Source organism: Clarias gariepinus, chromosome 7 (genome assembly GCF_024256425.1).
Source record: "Clarias gariepinus isolate MV-2021 ecotype Netherlands chromosome 7, CGAR_prim_01v2, whole genome shotgun sequence".
NCBI classification, from domain to species: domain Eukaryota; kingdom Metazoa; phylum Chordata; class Actinopteri; order Siluriformes; family Clariidae; genus Clarias; species Clarias gariepinus.
This window is the reverse complement of record NC_071106.1, coordinates 10,248,021-10,266,425: the sequence shown is the minus strand read 5'-3', so window position 1 is coordinate 10,266,425 and position 18,405 is coordinate 10,248,021. Positions and strand designations below refer to the sequence as shown.

At 39.3% G+C, this 18,405-nt stretch overlaps 1 protein-coding gene across 3 annotated transcripts in view; it reads left to right on the top strand.

The window, feature by feature from the left end:
- kirrel3b (kirre like nephrin family adhesion molecule 3b) overlaps positions 1-18,405 on the top strand; it is a 229,674-nt gene that overhangs the window by 134,738 nt on the left and 76,531 nt on the right. For all 3 annotated transcript variants that reach the window (XM_053501084.1, XM_053501083.1, XM_053501082.1), the window contains exon 2: positions 11,178-11,327. In XM_053501084.1, coding sequence (XP_053357059.1) covers positions 11,178-11,327 — 150 coding nt within the window. The remainder of the gene's footprint in view (positions 1-11,177; positions 11,328-18,405) is intronic.

Here is an 18,405-nt window from a genome sequence, read left to right as displayed (position 1 = left end):
TATATTTATGTTTCTATGAATACTAAATTTTCTCCCGCTCTTGGAGGATTATATGAAAGATGCCCCCCCTTTCCCACCCATCAACCCCAAGGCCTAGGCAGCTACCGTTTGTCATTTTTAGGACTCATCATCATGGGTGATCCGTCTTGATTTTGCCAGAGAAGCGATACCGTTGTGTGTAATGCGCTGTGCTACTGGAGGCATAAATGTGGCATCTCGCTCACTCGCTAATCTTTATTTCACTTGTTTGCCTTGTGTTTGCAGCGGTGTAGACAAATCTTCATTAGGGCCCGAGCCATCATATCGCAATCGGGCCGGCCGGGACTAGATCGTATCGGCTTATTTGTTTTTTAGTAGACTATGTGGTACGAGAAATGAGCTTGTATGTTCAGATCAGGGAGAAAGAAGACCATCCCCTTCCAATCACAAACACATATACACACGCACAAACATGCACACATAAATATCATCTTATATTAACCATGCTGCTGGCACAGAGTTTATTTGACTATTAGACCACTCTTGCCAGCTGTGCCTTAGGGAACTGATGTGTCTGTAGAGATAAAATGTGCATTGGTATGAATCCTGATTTTTAACTGTGTTTAAGTATAAAGCAGGCTGAAGTTTTCAGTCTCTTTGGAGGTTGTATTGCATCCACCCACCCTCGGTCAGCCGTAAGATTTCGACGACTGACAAGGGAAGTGAACATCACTGATCACCAAAAATTCCCAAGCAAACTGGTGAAAGAATTATGGGCGACCAAAGCTCACCCATCCCCATGGAAACCAAAGGCCAGCCCATCCAGTCTGATCCTACAGAAAAGCCAATGCAGCACAAGTTACTAAAAAAGGTCAAAGTTGGCCACTATAGAAAGACACCAGAACACCCAGTCCATCACATCTTGCTGTGTATGCAGCTTAGCAGGCAACCATTGTTGTTGTTCAGACTTCCAAATTCCCTAGATTGCAATCCGACCATGCATTCATGTAATGCATAAGACAAACAAGTCCGATCCATGGAATGTCCCAACTTGCAACAGACAGCAACCAGAAAAACCTGCTGCCAATGTCTAGGTGCCAGACACAACAAACACCAGGGTTCTTGTTGAGACCAGAGCTGCCCAAAACCCAGTTGGTTTTAATGTTAAGCCTGATCGGTGTATACCCTGGCCATGGTGTCTGATGTCTGAAAGTGTGTTGCCTATGTGCAATTACCTCAAACAGTAAATGTCACACTTTGATAATTGTTGGTTTCGCTACATGCTGTTGTGAAATGGCCTAATTAGTTCGGTTCGTAATCAGATACCTGCTGTCAAAATGTCTGTGATGCTCCTGCCTCCATCACATCAACACCAAAACAGAGCAGAGAGCTTGCACATTTGATGTAGAGAGCCTTAGACAAAGTTTTGTTTTGTTTTTCATTTCCCTTAATCGGCTCCTTATTTCTTAATTCTGCACTCAGTGATTGTTCAAGGGTTTTTGTGCCCTTTAGCTAAACCTTCTTGTCTGTTTTAAATAAAGGTAATCATTATATTATGTCTCTTTTATTGATATACATACATTTACGCCTGTCTCCTAAGGCATCCTAAAGTGTGCAAAGTAAAAAACAAAACATATTTCCACTGTCGAAAATGAGCTTCGTCTGATGGAAAGGGAAGCAATTACAGCAACGTTTTTTTTTTTTTTTTTTTTCTCCATTTGCATTTCAGGAAAGTTCACAGGTGCCTTAAGGACTTTAAAAAGTATTGTATATCAGAAGCAGATATGATTGGTGGTGTGTGTTCTCCAAATATATAATACATCCAATAGATTTCATAAAATAAATGATGCAGAGGAGCATGTCATCTTTTATGTGTGACACATTTGCCTTGGGTTAAGCACCTGAAATGTCACCACCTCATCCACTCACATATTAATGACTTTTCATCTGATCGAGCGGTGATGGATAAATGAGATCTGAAATGCTCTTTTGGCAGTGACCCCCGCTTTCTAATAGAAATTATCACCCAAAGGTCACCCACCTTAAATTCAGCATTTCTTATTCTGAAATGAATTAATATTAAAGCTAGTTAAGTGAGCAAATGTACACTCTCTGTCCTCTTTATTGAGAACACTTATATGGCCTTCAAACATTCATGCAGTTATCCAATCAGCCAATCATGTCACACAATGCAGGGTTTGAAATCAGACAGAAACTTAAAGAAAACCGCTGCATATTAAGTAGTGACTAAGACTAAGACTCAATGACTTTAACCCTGGAATGCTCATTTCTGACAAATGGATAGGTTGGATTTTAACACATAACAATCTGTAAAACAATAGTTCTTCAGGTTGAAATAATGACTACATCAGGTAAAAATAAGAAGCTTATGCTGCGGAGTAGACACTCTCAAAATTGGACCAAAATGTACAGTTTTGGTCCAGATATCTTGATACCTAATTCCAGGTACCTGATTTTTTGAATGTGCAAGTCTTTTTTTTCCGTGCTGATGAACACCTAGAGCATGTGCGAACCTGAAGGCAAAGAGCTCATAATTCATCTTAAGCTTTTGTATTGCATACTAATACCCCTCAACCTCTAGTGCCAGACAAAGAGTGATGAAACAAACAAATTTAAATATAATGTGACCTGGCATGATAAGAGCATTGCCTCTCGCTCCAAAGCTATCTGTGCTGATTAATAGATAGCACTTTCTGCGGGATTGTCAAATTAGTGATTGCGCTGCAGATAATTAAGCTCGTCAATCACGACGTGGCACCTTGAAGCTCTCGCTGGCAGTGGATTAGGTGAGTTCGGAGTGATCAAGGCCATGAGAATGCCATCGTTTCCTGCAGGGAAGGGCGCCGGCATAAATTTATCCCGTCAATCAGTGCCTGGCCCTGGGTGCCTGGTGCAAGGTCGAGCCGGCGTTCTCAGGAGCGGAAAACGATTGCGCTTTGCAGACTATTCTGAATTATCCGAAGTAATTAATAAACTTTTAGAAAAGTTTAGTAAATTACTACTAAATCAATGTTATTGAATTCCTAATAAGCAAAAATTCTATACTACACAACACTACACAAGGTAAATGTGTTTTTTTTTCCTGTTTTTTTTTTCAAATTCAAATTTTATTTGTCACATACACAGTCATACACAGTACAATATGCAGTGAAATGCTTATACGACCGCCAGTGACCTTAAAAAATAAAAACTTATATGTAAGAAATATGAATAAAAAGAAATACGGAAGAAAATAAATGTAACTAGTAAAACAAACTGTACAAATAAGGGCATAATAAAAATATTACAAAATATAGAAATATAGAAGAAAAAAGTATATATATAAAACCTGAAAGTGCAAAAATGCATAAAAAGTGACTTATTAAAGTGTCTCGTGCAAGGGTCCAGAAATGAAAATATAAATATATAGTGCAAGTGTGTATGAATGTGTCCATGATTGTCCATGAATGTCCAGTCAATTTTGGCAGTTTAAAAAGATGTTATGAGTCCTGTGTGGTGGTGTGATTGAGAGACCTTATCGCCTGCGGGAAGAAGCTCCTCCTCAGTCTCTCTGTGTTGGCCTTCAGGGAGCGGATTCGCTTCCCAGACCGCAACAGAGTGAACAGTCCATTGTTTGGGTGGCTGAGGTCCTTCACGATCTTCCTGGCCTTGGTCCAGCACCGCTTGCTGTAGATTGAGTGCAGGTCAGGGAGCTCGGTGCAGATGATGCGTTCAGCTGATCGCACCACTCTCTGTAGAGCTCGTCTGTCCTGCATGGTGCTGTTTCCAAACCAGGTCGTGATGTTTCCCGTCAGGATGCTCTCTATGGTGCAGGAGTAGAAATTCCTGAGCATCTTGGAGGGCAGTCTAAAGTCTCTCAAGCGTCTGAGGTGGTAGAGACGCTGTCGGGCCTTTTTCACCACGGTGTTGATGTGACAGGACCATGACAGGTCCTGCGTGATGTAAGCACCGAGGTATCGGAAGCTGTCCACTCTTCCTGGGCTCCTCTTGATGACTGGGGTCTGGTAGTTCCTCTCCTGCTTTGCACTAAAGTCCACTACCAGCTCCTTTGTCCTGCTGACGTTTAGGAGGAGATTGTTCCTCTGGCACCAATTCTCCAGATTTTCTATCTCCTCTAGGTAGGCCGACTCATCATTGTTGGTGATCAGGCCCACCACAACAGTGTCGTTAGCAAACTTGATGATGGCGGTGAAGTTGGTAGTGGCCACGCAGTCGTAGGTGTACAAAGAGTACAGCAGGGGGCTCAGAACACAACCCTGGGGGACTCCAGTGCTAAGAGTGAGTGAGGCTGAGATATGTCTGCCCGTCCTTACTGCCTGTGGTCTGCCTGTCAGGAAATTGGAGATCCATTGACACGAAGATGAGTTGAGTCCCAGGTGCTCCAGCTTGGTGGTGAGCTCTTTTTTGTAGCTCTTATATCGCCACAACTTGAAGATTATTTTTTATACCATTTCTTAAACAACATCCTGCGTCCTATTGCGCATGGTTAAACTGACCACTACAAAACACCAACACTTCTATAAATGGTAAATAAACAGATACAGAAAGCTTAAGCATATTATAATCATAATCATAATATAACATTTTTTAATAGTCTTTGACTCTTGTTGTGAATTTCAATTATAATGTGTTAAACTGGTACACAAACTTGGCATCTACCACTGTAGCAAATTAGTAAATCTGAGCAACCAGAAATGATAATTCAACAGCGCTGTGGTATAATACTGCTAATAAAACAATTATAGCACTAACTATTTATGAACAATTACACCTTTGCCCTTTAAGCACAAAATATAATTACTGATTATTCTCTTTACTAGACTATGCACATTATTATTATTTTTATTTGACTTCCCAAATAACAAAGAGCTAAATTACAGAAAACGTGTTTGCAAAACTTTCATATACTTGAACCATTCCACACTTCTTACATCCAAACAAATCTACAAAAGAGAGAAGAGCCTGATCTTTGAAAATGAATGGATAACTTGTCACCAAGTTGTGGATGAGACGTTCCTGTCATTGAAGGAGTTCCTGAGAGGCCAGTGTTTCAGACATGGAACAGACCGATCATGGTTTCAGCATACTGATGAAACTTTCTACCTCGATGGTATCCAAGCACTAGTGAAATGCCAGCATAGGTGCATCAGTGTAGCAGGGGAAATTAAGTTTTTTCCTTTCATAAATGTGCTCTGTTATTTCGCACCATCAAAAGTCCCGGTTTGACTTTAACGCCACCAGTAAATGCACACCAACGCAATCCTGTGTACAATAAGAGCTAGTTAGATTGCTGATCAGATAGATATTGACTCCGAGCTCATGCGTTGGTGTTTAAGGTTTTAGCAAAAGTAGTTGGAGAATCCGTGAAAGAGCACAGTGCTGAAAGCTGCAGAGAGCACTGATTGATTCAGCGTTTAGCACAAATGCGATTGGGAGAATTCGTTTAGACTGAGGCAGCCTCTGATTTCCACCTGTGTCTGTGTTTACTCCTTCCACTGAGTGTCGATGTCCTTCGAGAAGTCCCAGTGGCTCTGATAGCTCAGGGTAATGGATCAGCGATGGGTATTCGTGATATGAGATGAAACTAGTCAGTCTGAGCAGTGCATTATATTGCAAGGTCAGACACACATATACACTCTTAAAGACAGATAGGAAACTGCTTTCATGATTTTCTTGAAACTTGTTGTTGTTGTTGTTAAGTGCTTCACACTACTGTAATGCCCTACTGGCATCATGTGTTGTTTCCTCTGTATACCAAGCATGGTGGGTGAGAAATAATTTTTTCTGCCTTTTGCTTATTTTCAGTTGGCTCACAAAGCTGATGCTTGCCAATTCACGGGTCAAAATTCACCTAGAAATAATAATAATAATAATAATCCACTACTAAATGTTGAATGTGCTTTTCACATTCTTTCCACTGATTTTCTGAATCATTGTAACAAATCAATGTCAAAAATCTAGCACCGGAAAACAAAAAGTAACTGCAAGCAGTAACTGGTAAGCTATACTAGTCATGGAATAAAAATGAAATTTTCAGAACTGGGATAACCTGCGTTCTCACTGGTGGTTTTGTGGTAGGTGTCTCACCTGGCATACAGTGTGAAGCCCATAATCCCAACCAATGCTTCAAACCCAGACCTAGCCCCCTAGCGTTGCAGGGAACCCCTAGTCCTGGCTTGAAGCCTGGATCAAAATGGAAGGGTTGGGCAACTGGGATGAAACTTGTGCCTTAAACAAATTTGCGGATCAGAAGGCCTGCTTTGGTTTCTGCCTAACAGGTGCAGCGACCAGAAGAAGAAGAACACCAAGGCTAACTTGCCCTCCTCTTTACCTTCTTTAAATAACAAATGGTAGACTCTGTGAAGCAAATCACTTAAAAGTGCTACAAAGTACAAAAAAAACGAAGAAAAAAAAGGAGAAAAAAGGCGAGTACAGGTTGTTCCTTCATTCTTTTGAGTTTCACATTACTGCAACATGCTGCTTCCAATCTCTACACGGAAACAATGGAAAGGATTATTCTAACAAATAACTATGAGAAAACAAGAAAGGACGGAAAAACAAAAAAAAGCAAATATTTACATGTCAAACTCTTGCTTTTCACACTGACAAGTATCAATGTTTAAAAGAAGGACGTGGATTGTGTGCGCATCACTTTGATAAGCCGCCGAGCTTTTATAAATGCTCAAATTGTAGCTCTGATATATATATATATATATATATATATATATATATATATATATATATATATATAAAGCACTAAAATAAGCACTAGCTTCCTAAGATTTTTCACAATTTCTTAATCATTTTAATGCTCATCGCTGCTTAAACAATGCCGGCGTTTTAAGGCACGCTGTGCCCTGCGGAAACCTTCGTTTGGTTTCACATGAGAGATGCCTGAGGGACTGGTAAAGTGTCAGTCTGCATCTTCATCAAGCCAAAACACACTGGAGAGCCAATCCACTTCAAAAATGTTCAGGCTTCCACTTGGACACACACTCTCTGTGTACTCTCATCAGTGTTTGCATGTTCGAGATCTTTAAATATTCATAACTTTCAGCTTAAACAACTTAGTTAATGTTTATTTAGAGACACATGTAGAGATAGAGAGAAATATAGACCCCACTATCTATACCATTGCAAGAACTTGGCACTTTTTTAATACCAACATGCATGCACACACACACACACATGCATACACACACACACTCAGAAGCCTGCTGTACACATGCTGGCTATAACTTTTAACCTTGAAGAAATCTACAGTATATTTATACAACCTTTTTTCCCCGCATTTATTTTCATAGCCATGAACTTTATTAGTTTTATTAACTTCGCCTCACCAAAGGTAATAAGGTGGTAAAAACATAAGCACGTGTTGGTTTCTCCGCTGCTGCTCATCCCTGCAGTGCTCATCTTATGGTTTTTACCAATCGGCTGTTAGAAGTGGGCATGCTTCTCCCTGCGCTAAGAGCCACGCTCAACTGGCATCACAGCTGGCGCTCTTACAACATGACAGAGGAGGAGGGAAAGGCTCAAGATACGGCCATCTGGGCAGTGAAGCAGAAGGCTCACAGATGCGACCCAGCTCAAAAAAAAAAAAAAAAAATTGAGAGAGGTTTTCCTCTCAAGCTCAAGGCACTGCTCTTTTTTTCTGTTTATACCCATGCAAGTTGTTTATACGGAATATGCCTTAATAATTATGTATTTTCATTGGGGTTTTTTTGTTAATGAAATTCAGAAGAGTTTTTCACATTTTTTCATTAGTTAGTTTGCACTGTCCATAATGCTGTTCTACAACCTGCTGATGAGATTAAGATTCAATTGGTCACCTGTACCTTACCTTACAACACACTGCTTATTCCAGTTTGGAAGCTGGGATCAGTGCACAGGGTCAGAGCCAGGATACAGCGACCCTGGAGCAGATGGGGTTAAGTGCCTCATGCAAGGGCTCAACAGTGGCATCGTGGTGGTTCCTGGGCTCGCACCGCCAACTTTCTGCTCAATTTCCAACAGCCTTAACCGTTTGAGCCACTACTGCCCTAAGGGTTTCTAATAGGTCTTCATTTTGTCTTTATCTAAACAGTATGATGCAGCAGCGCTTTAGTCTTTAATCTTACTTTTAGTCTTAGCAACTTACAGTAAGTATACTGTACACTTATATCTAACAGGTCAACTTCCAAATCTTTTGAAGCGAGCTTTTTACCTCCTATAGCAATACCACCTTTGATGACATCATGCTTGTTAGGTTGCTACTTACTAGCTAAGCCAAGTCTGTGCCGTAAGTCTTTCATTCAACAAATAAATCTAGCTGGCAAACTCATTTAGACTTAGTAACTTAAAGAATAATTCTAATGCATGTATGATTTGTTTACCAACTTGTAAGGATATAACAATGCAAAATTGAGACTTTTTAATCCAGTCCCTATATGTGACAAGTTTTTTTTTTTTTTTTTTTGACCTATGAAACATTTAAGCATAAACAAAACATCTAACTTACGGCCAGTGAGAAACAGGTGCAGACGATGGCAGAATGTCAGGTGATTAGTATACTGGTGATGCTGAATGCTTAGTGGTTGAAACAGACGAGAGGGGAAATGAGGTCGCTGCTGAGGTTGTTACGATTTTAAAATTTTATCTTTAAGCACTTTAATTACATAACCGGAGGTTATGATAGTACTGGGATACCTGCCTAGCTATCAAAAATGTCACAAATTGACCAAATTGTTTTAACATTGTGTCATGTGAATGTATATTTTATACTTATGGTAAATAAGTACAGTAGTCCACCCCTGAAATGGAGTGTGGTACCCTGACTAATTTGTTCTCAATTAACATTCACCTCAGAGTCTCTCGGGAAATGTTGTAATTAGCCGGTACCAGTTATCAAAATAATTCTGCAATGGCGGACAATAATAATTAGCGACGAGCAGGATTCCTGGTGTTCGTAGAGGTGAGGAGGTGGCTACCCGCAGGAATGTGACCTGATTAGACACGTCGCAATGGTGATGCGGGGATAGAACAGATTTTAAGCAGCACATGAGAAGATAAAAATTAGTTGCGTTAATTCTGACCATGCACAGATAATGTACTATATATATATATATATATATATATATCTATATATATATATATATATATATATATATATATATAATATTCATTTCATTGAATACTACTCGCTCTAGGTATTGCCTGCCGTTGATACACATTGATTCATGAATCCTTTGCAAATAGTCCACGGCAAATATGCATACGTGCATGCATACAAAAGCTGCATTAAAATTAAATAAATACTGCCACTTAGGAGCAAACCCTACTAGGCTTAAATGATGAAGTGTGCAATATATACGTCCATATTCCCAGTCCATTTTTTTCTGTCTTGATTTAATAATAGAAAGGAAGATTGCAGGATCCGCCGGGGAGAATTTGTATAAATCAATCCGCAGACGTGTGTTTACGTCTTAACAAGCCTATCTATCACATCACACTCGGAGCAGGATAGAAGACCCACTGCCTTTTTTTTTTTTAGCTAATACAATACTTTCACACCACCATTCCTATCATCAATTACATTGCTCTGTTATTTTAGAGCTTAACTACGAAAGGTGGTTTCATTTCCTTTTTCCCCCTCTGTTCTTATCTACTGAGGTCTCATTTTCCAAAAGTCTTCTTTTCTCTGCTTGGAATCTGAAAAGTGTATAAGTAGCAATTGTGCTGTCCTCAGATGTCTCGGTTAAAGCTTAAATAACCCCAGCTTTGTATTCAGATTGGGGGAAAAAAGACTGATATTAGAGACGGCTGAACGGTTCAGCACCACTGCCATCAATCCACTCCATTACATTTCTTTACAAGCACACATTTCTTCATTCTGCTCCGTATAGGAGTGACAAAACATAGGGCTCACTATTTCTTTATGTGTCAGTGTGTGAGACATAGTAATAAAAGCATGGTACAGTGTGAAATGAAAGACATTCATCCTGCTGCATTGGAGCGGTCCATGTCAGATATGATACGTGTATTTACACGGTGAAATTACCTTAACATATCATGCCGCCATACGATGGGGAGAAAACAGCTCACATGATGCCATGATGGTCTGAAAGACCTCATCACCACCCCAACCCCCCGGTACCACCCACAAACCCACCCACACAAAAAAAGCTTACTGGAAAGTGAAGGCGTTTAAAAAGAAGATCTTCCGTGAATGCACATCAGTAAAGAACAAAAAAAAAAGAAGAAAGGAAAAAACTGGCCAATGAAAACGTTACTGACTTTCCTTTTAAAATGCACCATAAAACAAACGCAGAAAACGATTGGTTCAGTTTCATGAGTTCATTTATATACATGAGGTTCATTCATTATAAGTAACTATTTTATCTTGGACATAATCCACAGCCTATTCTCTGAACAGCGGCATAGTAGCTTAATGATTAGCACTATCGCCTTGCACCTCCAGGGTCGGGGTTTGATTCCCACCTCTGGTCTGTGTGCAAGGAGTTTGCATGTTCTCCCTGTGCTTGGTGGGTTTCCTCCCACAGTGCAAAGACATGCAGGTTAGGCTAATTGGTGTTCCCAAATTGCCCATACTGGCAACCTGACCCTCTAAGTAATTGCCACAGAAACGACGGAGTATCTGTCACCCAGTGTACCAAAAAAATAGTTAGATATATCCCATTTACCTTGTGATTGAGGTTGGGATATAAGAGGAATGAACCTGAAGAACCCAGAGAAATCCTATAAAAAAAGAACATTACTTTGGTGCAGTAGTGTTGCATTATACTGTGCAGTGTTATAGAATTAATTACTTGCATTTCCATAGAAGACTTTTCGAAGGCTATAGATGTGCTTAATGTCCCAGATTATTTTTATCTTGCACCTCTTTTAAGAAGCACAAATAGCAAAAGACCCCCCATCAGCATCTCATTTAATATAATCCTCTAAGAAGCAGTGCTCATTTCATATGTGTGTGTCTCAGTGTGGCTCACGGTTACATGGTGTTGACAGACAGGCGAGAGTCCCACTGCGCCATTAACATGAGATATTAATTTTAATGATTTGAAGGACTGCTGCCGAGGGGAATATTAGATGGAGCTCTTGTAACCCTGAAATGGACGCAAGATGTGTCAACTTCCACCCAAGTGTTTGACAGACATATTTTCCTTCTTTTTCTTCCCCAGGAGCCCTTGCTGTGTTTTCCCAGCAGCCCCAGGACTTGGTGGTGGTGGCTGGTCACCCCGTCACTCTGCCATGCTCCATTCCAGGCTACCAGGGCGTTGTGCTGTGGATCAAAGATGGCCTGGCTTTGGGGGTTGGACGAGACCTATCAGGTAGGAAAAACACCAGGTTGTAGATTTTGGTAAATCAAGAATGTTAAAGGAGGTCACCGGGGTACGTTTTAAAACTTGAAAAAACTTGAAAATTTGTCTTTAATTTCGTTTCATTTGTAAAATTTGTCAAAACTTAAGTAAGAGGTGTGTGTGTGGGTGTGTGTGTGTCATTTCTGGTCATTTCTGCAATCCTACAAAGTTAAATGGACGCTCAAGAAATGATGCCTGCACTTACAGAAATTTGATCAAACATTAATTGGCAGCATATGAGAGGTCAAAATGAAGTTTGATGAATCACATGAATTTGCTCAGTCCTATACTTTTCCACTAAAAGATTGATTAACACAGGCTTCCACAAGAAGTTTGATCAATCCATTCCACTCCCATAGAAAGTACAGAAAGTATCATCAATCCAGCCTGCTCCCACAGAAAGTTTAATGAATGCCAACCACTCCCACTAAAAGTTACATCAACCCCACACATTCCCACAGAAAGTTTGATCAATCCTGCAGATTGCCACAGAATGTTAAATTAGTGCTGCAAATTCCTCACAGAATGTTTGATTCCCGCAGAAAGATTGATCACTCCCACTAAATGTTAGGTCAGTCTCATGAAATTCCTTCGGAAGTTTGATCACTACAATGCATTCCCACAGATCATTTTGATCAACCCTACCGATATCCACAGTATGTCTGATTAATCCCATGAAATCCCACGGAAAGTTAGATTAATCCCACAGGCTTCCACAAATACATTCTACTCTTACTCAAAGTACCATTAATCCAGTCTTCTCCCATAGGAAGCTCAATGAATCCCAAACACTTCCACTGAAAGTACAGTATGATCAATCCCATAAAATTCCATGGAAAGTTTGATTAAGCCTTTGCATTTCCACAGAAAGTTTGATCAATCCCATGTTCTCCCACAAAAAGTGTGATCAATCTCATAAAATTCCATGGAAAGTTTAATTAATCCCATAGGCTTCCACAAGAAGTTTGATCAAGACATTCCACTCTGGAATGGACCAGGGGACAGTGGTGGGAACAGTGTGTTAAGGCTCTGAGTTACCAATCAGAAGGTTGAGAGTTTGAGCCCCAGCTCCACCGGATGCTGTTGGGCCCTTAAGCAAGCCCTTAACCCTGTCTGTGTCGGGGGTGTCGTATAATGGTTAACCTGTACTCTGACCCCAGCCTACTAACAAAACTAGGATATGCTAACTATAAAGAATCACATGGCGCAGTAATGTATATGTGACAAATAAAGGTTGAACTTAACTCTTACAGAAATAATCATAAATCAGTCTGCTCCCAGAGGAAGTTTAATAATTCCCATCCACTCCAACTTAAAGTTTGATCAATCCCATGCACTTCCACAAGAAGTTTAATCAATTGCACAAAAAGTTAATTAACCTTTTATATCTGCTCAAAAGTTATAACTAATCTAACCCTTTTCCACACAATGTTTGATCAATCCCACAAACTTCCCCAAAGTTTGATCAATCCCAAACACTTTATAGAAAGTTTTATCCTTACAGTCCAGCCTGCTCTGACAGGAGGTTTGATTCACCCAGTCTGTTCTCTCAGAACGCTTAATCAATCCTACTGACCTCCACAGGAAGTTTGGTCAATTCTTCCTTCTCCACCAAAAGGTTTGTGTAATCAAACCCACCTTCACAAAAGTAATCAATTTTACATGCCCCACCTACTTCAAAACAAAGTTCGATCTATCCTGCAAAAACTTTGATCAATTACAGACACTTTGATCAATTTAGACCATATTTGGTAAAAAAAAAATTGTTCCAATCCCATTCTGAAGTTATACTTGTTTGCACCTACACTTACAATCGAAATTGGACATATTTCTTGAAATATATACAAATCTGTAACCACACCATCATGATGCTGACTAATAAAGCACTTTCTGACCATACATGCTCCTGACAGTGTGTGCTCATCTTAATGAACATGGCTTTTCTTATGTTTCACATCCACATCTGATCGCCCATTTCCACCCACAGAAAACTACCCACTTCAGTGAAGTTTTTGCTGAAATCCACGAGATCCCACAGCTTTGGACCATCTCTAGCATCAGCATCAGATATAAAAGATCCAATATCTTTTGTAAACAGTTTTGGCTGCAAGCTTGAGGACGTTAAAGCTTGGCATTTAATTATAAAGTTACTTTTTTGTGGCCGTTTCTGATGGGGAAAGAAACTTGTGATGAAAAACTAACAAGATATTTTCAATAGTTTAAAAACCACATCAAAACCACATCGGTGTCAGTCAAATGCCAAAATAAGACTTAAGGAAAAGCTAAAAGCTTAGTTTGAAGGATTAATGTGATTAGTCATCATAAATAGTGTTTTATTGATATTCTCTATAAATGGCGGCACAATGGTGTAGGGGGTAACATTGTGGCCTCAAACCTTCAGGGTCGAGGGTTCGAGTTTGCATGTTCTCCCCATTCTTAGTGGGTTTCCTTTGGGTACGCAGGTTTCTTCTCACAGTCCAAAGACATGCAGATAAGGTTAATTGGTGTTCCCAAATTACCCATGGGTTGTGCGTACAGTATGTGTGTTTGGCCAGCTATGGATTGTCACCAGTGCCATAAATCTCCTTGGATAGGCTTACGGCTTCCTGTGGCCCAGTAGATGGAATAAGCATAATAGAAGATGAATGAATTCTTTTTAAACCTCCCTTTGAGCTGTATGATCAAAAATGCTACTTTCAAATTGCAGGACTATTAAATCAGTCTAATTGTTTAATTTTGCATAACATTTATTGAATTGTGATCTCTGCAACCTTTTAATCCCTCAGGACCATTCAGCTCTGTTATTCATGCATATTCATAAATTCAGCGAGTCCATTTTTTTTCTGACATGTCTACAGGTTCTAATGTTTGTGTGTGTGTGCATGTTTTAAGCTTTATAACACTTACGAAAATGCCTTACAAACAAGATCTACAGAGAATTATGTTTTTCATATAAGTTAAAAAAGCCTTATAGTTATGCAACTCTATCTTTGTAAAGTAAACCTGCCTGTGTTTTTCCTATGGGGTAGGTTGATCTCCTCCCACCTCCCAAGCACTTAACAGTATTTGGATCCATGTGTGTGCAAATGTGTTTGCGCATGGTGACCTGCGAAGGACTAACAACCCATCAAAGGTGTATTCAGGCGTATGTAGGTCCTGACTTACACCCAGTGTTCTGAGGATAGACTCAACCACAGATCCTTCCTTTGCCAAGATGCAATGATGACTGAAGATTTGAGGTGTTCCTCCGTGGTCACGTCAAGCAGAGTCAAGGTTCCTAGATTTGGATAGCATCAGCAGGTTTTAGTGTAGAATAAACAAGCTCATAACTTGAATGACTGTCATAAACTCACTTTCACATTAGATATTTGCGTCGCGTCTTGGCCTCTGGAGTTTGATGCCAATAGCATTTAATGAGATGCAGTGAAAAGGTTTTTATTTGCATATACGTTAAGATCAGGACGCATGCTTGTTTACTTTACATCCGTATCGAACAGTTATTTTTTGTAAGCCTCATCACTTTTAAATGACATTGCAGTACTTTGTTATCCCGGAGATCCTCTGGATCTCCCAAAGGTCTAAACTGTGCTGTATTTTTTGCAAAATCATTGTTTTTCTGAAAGTGATGCCATTTCGAAAATAATCCTTTGTATATCACCCGCAAGATTATATCAAATTATATGCAAATTGGGCTTTTTATTTGCAATATTAATAAATCAGACCAGTTTTCAACAAATAGGAAAGCTTTAAACACAATAGAATCCAAATATATATTTGGTAAAAATAATAATAAAAATAAGGATTAAAAAAAGCCATGTTTAAAAGCCTGGAGCTTTAACTTAGTCCATTGAGCCTCCACTAAGCTGTGGCCCAGATTTTTCTATTAAATATATATTCAGTTGAAGATCTCGGGTCTTGTCTCCTCTGACCTTCTGTGGTCATGCCAGTGCCATCTCACTGCTGATATTGCACTCTAATTAAACCTTTGCGGGTGGCTGTGTCCCAACAAATTCCTTCCGCTCTTGAGGGACCAGCCATAGGCTGTAAACAAGAGGGACGAGTGTGTGGTTAAGGAAAGGGGACAAAACGGTACTCATGCTAATGAGCGGAGAGTGAGAAGAAAGCCTAATGGGACATCTGTGTCGATTTCAAAGTATTGGGTGTGAAGTGAGGAAGATGGGAAAACTTGCTTTTTTTTTTTTTATATGGATCGATGGCAGACGAATCCGTCACAAATTTAATGATGGCTTATGATCGTGTGTGATTCATTTTTTTTTCTACAGAATGCTAAAAACTCCAGTTTAAAAGCAAAGCGTTAAGCATTGACGAGCTAGGCACTTAAAGAAATATCACACCACAGCTGGTCTTTTTAACACCACTGCCTACATCAATGAGCACCAACCTTATCAATAAAAAAATAAAACGTCTACGACTTCTGGCAGGAGATGAGCAGCTGTCTGTATTAACACAAGCGTGACACCTTGTACAGTACAATAGATATCTGAATCCGCTCTTCGCGGTGCAGGTGCACTCGCAGCTTTTCTCTCCCCGGGGCCTAGTAAACCAGAGCAGAAGAGCAGTGATTAAAATGAGAGAAATTACTTCTGATCCACTTGAAGATACAGGGAAAAAATGGGAGGATTGATTTTTATCAGTCTAATACTTTTCTTCATTACCTCCTTTTGTATTTCACTGACTTGCACTGACTTACAATGGCACCTGGTCATGATATCAGATCTGAGAGCTAAACTCTAATATCTATCAACAACCCAGGAACAAAGAAACTATTAGGTTCGAGCAGTGCCTGACTGGGTTTATGTAGTGTTTTCTCCGAAAAGTGTTCACTCAGTCATCGTCTTTACAGCTTTATCCCGTGCACAGGGTCGCAGGGGAGACCTGAACCCTTTCCAAGGACAGCTAGGGCAATTCAGGAATTCCAATTAGCCTAATCGTCATGTCTTTGGGCTGTGGAAGGAAAGCGGAGTACCCAGAGGAAACCCACCAAGCATGGAGAGAACATGCAAACATCATGCACATAAACCTGGGGCAGAAATCGAACCCCTGAGTTTGGATGTATGAGGCGACAACTGCAAATTGTTTATTTGTATGGATGAAGAATATTTAGAAATATGACAATATTTCCCATGGCGTCTGGTCTTATTTGAACTGATTGAATTCACATCATGGTTTCATACATTCCTTCTAATTGTTTGCCTCATTTGGAACAACTGATGCGTAAATGTCTTCTTCTCATTCACATAGCATTCAATCAGGATTCATAACCCTGCTATGATCTGCCATCATGCAGCTGATCAAAACCTCTTCCGTCTTCCTTTCTTTCTCGTTCTCTTGTGTTTGCTCTTGGAAAGGCTTTAGGAAGATACACTCGCTCACCCAAGCAACCATTAATCACTGATGCCCGTCTCCACTTCCCTCATCATTGATTGGCTATAAAGTCTCATCCATTCCTAGTCTGATGGATCCATTAGCTCTAATGGGGGCTATTTTGCATTGTTTGTGTTCAGTGACATATACTGTCTTTAGGACTCATTGTGATCAATGGATGTGTTGTTTTATTCCTCTCGTTGATCCACGACGCTTTTAGGTTGCTCAGGAATGTATGCACAATTCATTGAGAGGGAGATGATTTCGTAGGATTGATAGAGAGACCTCATGCCAAATAGACTTTACCTGATCAATTTAGTGTTATGGACACCCATAGGATTCTACAGTGCTGTGCAAAAGACACATGCAAATAAATGCTGTAAAAGAAAGGAATAAAAGAGAGAATAGAATAAATAAAAATCAAAGAAAAAAAAAGAAAGAAAGCCCAGTAAACAGTAATTAATCAAACAAAGTCAAAATGTGGTGTTACAACTTTTTAAGGATCCTTTAGACTCAGGAACATTTTGTGCAGTTTTAGGGAATTAGCTACTAAGTTTTACTAAGCACCCTGCAGAACCACGGACAGTTCTTTTGAGGACTTTTGACTGTTGCACCCAGCATAAAAATTAAAAAAAATGTTATAATATTCTGCTTTTTCTGGCATACAAATATTTTAATTCATATTATAATTTGAATGTTTGAATAATCAGAAATGTTTTTGTGTACTAACTCAATAATAAAGTCCTAAAATGAAGAATCTAAACACAGAGAGCCTAAGACTTTTAGACAGTACTGTATGTTTAGAAAAAAAAAAAGTTTCCAAGAAATATTTGTTTTGCAATAATTGTTAATTTTATGATTGATCAAAAAAAGAAAATAAAAATCTTTTGATGGCTTAACCTGTACTAGTCCACTATATTTTTTCAATCAAAAAATGCTCTGAAGCCAGTGTATGTTCCACATTGTGGATTGGTTTTGCTCTTAAACAGCAGCTCATTAGCCTTTTATTCTCTTATACCATTTTTTCACTCTCCTGTTTGAGCTATGTTGCAAATAATATACCAGAATAAAAAATATATATATTATATATATATAAAAAAAAAAAAAAAACAGCAACAGAAAATATGCCGAACGTTGCTGTGGTGGCTAAAATAAAAGCAGCATATTTATAGTCTTATAACCTGTCCTGCTTATGCGTTGGATGTCTAGTAATTATATACAATGATTTTGTTTATTAAGGATAAAATGGTTAGGTTGAAACTGTCAGTTGGTGCAGCTGTTCATTTGTAATATTTGTTATACTCAAATTATAGCAGGCATTTTTGTACATTCGAAATAGACTATTATAGAGCAGCTTGTACAAAAGGCACATACAGTGTCTTAAAAAAATGAACAAAGATTTATGCATTTCTGTTCATTTCCAGAAATAAAGAAATTGCAGATGAGTTTGGTTACATGTTAAGAAGTGATTAAGGTCATGTCAAGGTTAGTTTTTATGATTTTAGTATTTAGTATTCATGATTGCAGCCAAAAGCTGGCAGGGTCAAACCATGTGCTTTTTGGAGTTCATGCCGTACGTTTGCATGATGGATGGAGTAAGTCTTCTTAACGTCCATCTATGCTGATGGTATTGCAAATGACCTTTAGTCCATAATGCATTGGA